The 6,000-nt window shown below is 42.9% G+C and overlaps 1 protein-coding gene across 2 annotated transcripts in view; it reads right to left on the bottom strand.

The window, feature by feature from the left end:
- Window positions 1–264: 264 nt before the first annotated feature.
- Window positions 265–6,000, bottom strand: part of cpped1 (calcineurin-like phosphoesterase domain containing 1) — a 39,267-nt gene continuing 33,531 nt past the window's right edge. For both annotated transcript variants that reach the window (XM_080517217.1, XM_080517218.1), the window contains one exon: window positions 265–2,632. In XM_080517217.1, coding sequence (XP_080373343.1) covers window positions 2,406–2,632 — 227 coding nt within the window. In that variant the 3' untranslated portion in view covers window positions 265–2,405. The remainder of the gene's footprint in view (window positions 2,633–6,000) is intronic.

The following is a 6,000-nucleotide window of genomic DNA, read 5'->3' as shown; positions in this document are numbered from 1 at the left end:
GCTGCAGCTGAAGGAAGCCCGACGTGCACTGGAGCTGCGGGGGACGGACGTTGTGCCACAAAGAGCAGAGTTTGGATTGTTAAAAAAAAAAATAATTTTTATCTGAAAAGTAGAATTCGAAAGTGAATGAAAGGCGGTGTGGTGTCACAGTGTGGAGTTCGCATGTTCTTCCGACGAGACATTTGAGGCTAATTGGTGACTCTCTTTTTTTTTTCCCCAAATCAAAGCGATTCAGTTTAATGCCTTTTGGGGAGCAAAAAAACATTTTCTTGCACTTTTAAAGCAGTTTGAAGTTGTGCAAGAAGTTTAGATTTAGACTGAATAATGTATTACGTACACAAGCTTAATTAACGCTTAACATTAGGGTGAATTAGGGAATCGGTTAATGTGATTTGATTCGCAGACGCAGAGGATCCTTAGAAATTAGTTCAATTATGGAAAGTCTTAATTATAAATTCCCTTTAACATCAAACTGAAAAATGTAACTTCAATCAAATTCAAATTCTGGAGTCCAGATGTAACTTTTGGAGGCACAAGATCCGTCACATTGCACATGTCCATGTGTTTGTGGAGGCGTTCAGCACTGACATCAATAACAGCCGCTCGCCAAGGCAAAGCCTTAAAGGAAGAACACCTTCAAAATCGGTCAAGATTGTCATTTTGGTTAAAATTTACAAGGTTTAAAACTAAATCCACTCCTTGAGGGCAGCAACACCGGCTCTACACAAAAATACCAAACAATAGAAAACACCCAGAACAGAAAACACAAACATAAACAACACAGTCACGTGAACAGCTTGCATAGGACGGCCGCCGTGGCAGCAGACAGAGAAGACAGGAACACTCTGGATCATTAAAGGAAAATTCAAACCTTTTTACACCCATGTTTAAATGGTATGCGTATGGCAGCCCCTCAAAGCCTAAGTAATGATATTCAAAGTGCAGGAACAAAGTTAGTGATGTATTAGGCAATTAAAAAGTCGAAAATATAAGACAATGTCTGGGAGTGTCAAACATGAAACTATTGCTTCCAGGAGGAGACGGAAACCAACATCAATCTGGATTATTTTTTTTTTTTTAGCCAGCCTTGCTGAGTGGAGAGATGCTTATATTGTCATCGTACTCAAGAATCTGAAGGTGATTTCAGTCGTACCATAAGAAATAGGGAGTCCTGGTATGAAAACCTGCATCACTCATATGTACATTTTTCATGCCTGTGAATTAAAAACCTTCATTTTAATCTTGTTGGAGAGCTATACGTCAATTCTGTCACTTTGTGAAGAACATTTCAAAGTAGATGTGTGAAACTCCTCTGGGTGCAAAGCCTTACAGGAAGAGAAGGGCAGAGATTTTGAAGTGAAAGTACATTGTTACTTGTTTTGACATTGGACTACTGGGTATGGTGAACATTGCGAGTGTGCATGTAAAAATGTATTCTTGTGTATCAAACCGAGCCTCACCATCTACCAGAGCTCAGTTCCAGTTGTCTTGTTTATGCTCTGTGTGTACAAAGACAATAAAGGAATCTTCGATCTTAAAAGAGTCAAGATAAAATGTATGCAGTTGATGCATTTTCATTTCTTTTTCTCCCATTCTCAGTTATGTGCAGGAATCAAAAAGACTTGCTGCACCTTCAGAAGATGTTTCAGGGTTTTTGGGTGGAATGATCCTTTAATGATGGGGGAAAAACTGGGGACACGTTTAAATGTTACACAGACAACATCTGCACTTCATAGACCCGAGGACGAAATGCTACTTCAGATCAAAGAGAGGCGCGCTGCTCTACAACAGAAAACACAGGTTTCAGAACACATTCATTGGCCTTTCAGAGACGACATCCGATCCTCCGAGAGAAAAACATTCAGTTGAAACAACGCAAGTTCATCCCAGACTCCAGGACACGCTCCGATGTGAGGTTGGCATCATTGTTGCTGGTTTAGATTGGCCGTTTTCAATGGCTACATGTACTTGAGTACAAACAAGTATAACAGTTTTAATTATTTAATTTCTACTTGCATCTGGCAGATCATTAGCAGGAAGGCGTTTCTTAAAATATGACCTTCCGTACACATAGATTATCAATAATTCAAACCCTTTGCTACTGAGCATGTTCCTTTGGTTTGTAATTGTAAAATCTGTAGAGTTTTAAAACGATAGTGAAGAATGATATAGTTTGTTTGTGTGTGGCTTAAAGTGACAGAGCGTCCAAAAATGTGGCAAGTGGTTTCATCGAATGGTGCGACATGGACTTTGTGCAAAGTTTTCCATTTCCTCTCCTATTGGCAGGCCGTTGAAAGCCTATAATCTTAGATATCAAGAGACCACTTGTGAGCTTAAAAATGTCCAATTAAACCAAAATGAGGTGAGGAAACTACCCAGCTTTGTGTGTTGGGACGCCGGCGTCCTCAGGCCTGCAGGAGCTTGCGGAGGTCCTCGTCCATGCCCCGCGCCCTCAGCTGCTCCAGGCTGTGGTAGCGGTGGACCACTTTGTCGGCGGTCACCGCCACCACCCTGAGGCCGTGCGCGTCCCCGCCGAGCTGGCAGCCGATTGCCGAGCTCACCACCATGTCCAGGCCGTCGTGGCAGCCGCCGGCGTTTCGGTGGTAGTGGCCGGAGAAGACCGCCTTCACCCCTGCGTTGGAGAAAATAGAGGCAGAGATTGAAGAAGGCGGGGGGGAGAAAAAAAAGTAATAAATCAGAGCATCGTGAAATGGGGGGGAAACGTTTTTTGGTATTTTTAGTGACCTCTTTTAATCCGTCTCTTTGGGATATTACTATAAATAGGTGACACGGTTTTAAGGTGCCTTGTAATTCACATCACGTCCTACCGTCGGCCCCTCATTATCACAAATAAAGACACAGAATGCAGTCGTTCGCACCGCAAAGCACAGAGAAAACAACAAATTATGTCAAAAAGGATTTTTAATCAATATGAGCAATGCTGCTTTTCTTTAAATAACTCGCACAACAGCTCCTGGAGTGCTTTTGATGAAGAGACCTGCTGCTCAGTTTCTTCAGTTTCACAAGAGTTTGTGTGTATATTTCAGAACAGCTCACTTATTAGCATACTGTCCTTATTAAATACGCACACATGCTACACCAAGGTAAAATATCAACTCGTTTGATAACTTTCTTCTAAAAAAAACTGCCAGCACTTGCTAAAAGAATACATTTTTGGTTAAAAATAAAAGTAAAGATAGGGAGGGAAAGGATGCCAGAAGAGACATGGTAACAAAGCAGTCAAGGGAGGAACAGGAAGACAGATAGGAAGTGAAACTGGAACAGAAAAAGAAAACAAACCCACCACTTGTGACATATTTCAGAACCCTGGCAATTTTCATTTGAGGTGGCAACGATTCTCAATTTGTTTTCAATTACAGGCAGCCTTATTAATAGAGTGGCGGTGGCGGTGGGGCTGCGGCCCCACGGCACTGAGACTGTCACTGTCACTGCTGCAGAAATTAAATGGCTGCACACTTGCAACATGTCAAAGACACCTCACTTTGGATGAGAGCTGCGAAATGAGATGGTATTTCCATGCGAGGGCCCTGTTTATCTCAGCCTGCGAGTTTGTTTACCCATCCTGGTGAGAGGCCAGAACAAAAGGTTAGGGATGAAGAAAGAGCTTAATATTAGGATTATGTCGCTGAAAGCGAATGAAGTGTGAGGGGAATTATGACGGCTTGTGTTTCGGATGCCTTGCCGCCGATGATGGGATTGCTAGTTTTGCGAGCGTTTCCACGGGAGGGAAGTCTGGCTGCGAGCTGCCTCATCTCCTCAGAGACGCCCGGCCAAAAAACACAATAACCAAAACTGGCAACAATAGAGGATAAGATTCAGTCTGTGCATGAGAAACACGAGGGTCTGTCCTACAAATCTGCACAACAAAGACGTGGAGGATCCCTATGAATGGAAAAAAAAAAAAGACACAAAAAACTAAAAACCTCTCATGTTGCCGCTGCTGACACCATTTCCATGCGAGCAGGGTGAAACTGCCCCGAATCATCATGACTGACGCTCTGTATAATCAAACAGCACGAGAATACAAATGTGACCTAAATTTGTATTAATATTGGGAGCTGTGCGAGGACAGCCATCGCAAATGCCAGACCATTGAATAATTAATCTGCTGTAGATGGAAACTGATGACTTCAGATTGTATGCCTGGGAGAAACTCGTTTCCAATCAGGACCCGTGTTCCCGCCTCTCCGGCAGGCCCTGCAGCCGGATCAGTAACTTATAGTGTATACGTGTCCGTGTCCAAGTCTAGCAACCTTACACATGACCTTGCCACTTCCCCCAGGTGTCTGACTAACGGCAGGGTCAACGCTGACTACTCACGAACGCACGGTTGTGTAAATGCGTGCCCTTGATGCTGCATCTGAACAGGCACTCATTATTTTTGCATGACTGTGCGCACAGGTGTGATCGTGGGAGTAAATATATGTTTCTTTCTTCTTTAAAAAAAAAAAAAAAATCTATTCCACCAGGACTGAACGGTTTATCTACATTTACTCCGACCCTCGCGAGTGAAAACAAAGTGACAGAAGTGTGAGCTGGGGGAAATGTTTGATGGGAGCACCTGATGACTCAGTCAGCGACGCCGATTGTGGGAAATGTTGGATTTGTCACAGTATCCACACGAGAGCTGCGACTTCTCCGTCACTTCGGAGAGACGAAGTGGTGGGAGGAAGACATGAAGACAGCAATAGTAAAGAAGCAATAGGCAAGATTTAATCCTGTAATAATAATAATAATAATAATAACAACAACGAATGAACGAGCAGGAGAAGAGGGAAGAGTTAAAAAACGTTTTTTTTTTTTTAAAGCTAAATTTGGTTTTTTTTTACCTCCTGTGAAACTCCCAAAGATAGAAAGATTAATCATGCGACCAAATAAAGTGTGTGGGCGAGTGTACGTGTGCATATGTGTACATGTGTTGGTGCGTCTGTGTCTCTGATGATCCACGTCCCACATGCGCTCCGCGACACAACCACACAGCGTTTGTTGAATGCCTCCAGCAAGAAGCTGATTTCATCTGATTAGCATCTAATTCCTCTTTGGAATGAACTGCTGTTGGGCATGTTTTAGTACCTTCGGCAACTGACTTATCTTAAAATACCAAGTTAAAGGGCATTTCCAGTGATCACGTTTCATCCATAACCTGGATCTCTTTACGTTGTCATTCCTAATTCTCATCTCAATCTTGGTTGAGCACAGTCTATGTCGACCTTGTCTCCGTTTGCATAATGTTTTTGACTGAAAACTTAAATCTTTCATTGAGTTTTGGGGGTTCACAGTGCTTGAAGCCACTGGAAACACAACGTTTTGAGAACAGCTCCCAAAGGTAGAACTTTTCAAAAGTGTTCTGGCACCGTCTTTGGGCAGACACGGAAAATGCGACTTTTTTGATAACGCTGCTGCTGGACATGTGCGCCGCAGCCGCAGCACATGCACGAGTTGATGGACCTTCGCAAAAATGGCGGCTGCCCGAGTGTCATGACTCCCAGTCCATTTTCTCCTGGGACTTGGTAGTTTTATAGTCGAGAGTTGCCTGTAATGGCAGTCCAACTTCCTCGTCTGTTCATACGAATGTCCGTGTAGCCGCCATTATTAATGGTTATAGGAGAGCGGTGTGTTAATGTGTTAAAATTAACACATTAACGTGGATTAATCCATCATTATGATTCATTGCATTCATTTCTTTTTTATATAATTAACCCATCTGCTACGCAGAAATCCCTGAACGTCTCTGGCAACGCATTTTGGGTAGTTATGTAAATGGGAAGTTGTTCCGCTAGTGCCCTAACCAAATCGATATAAAGACGCTAAAACAAGCACGTTGGCCCTCTTGATGCAAAAGTTCAGAACAAAAAGACCCAATACCAAACACTTGTCCAAAAAAAAGCATTATTCACAATCTGCGGGAAACGATTTTCTTCTCACCGAAGCTCTTCCATCATAAAATAGCACATGAACGTGAAGCACTTTCGTCGGGGT

Source organism: Blennius ocellaris (assembly GCF_963422515.1).
Source record: "Blennius ocellaris genome assembly, chromosome: 21".
Classification (NCBI taxonomy): domain Eukaryota; kingdom Metazoa; phylum Chordata; class Actinopteri; order Blenniiformes; family Blenniidae; genus Blennius; species Blennius ocellaris.
The sequence above is the reverse complement of the archived record's forward strand: the minus strand, read 5'-3'. Positions and strand labels throughout refer to the sequence as shown.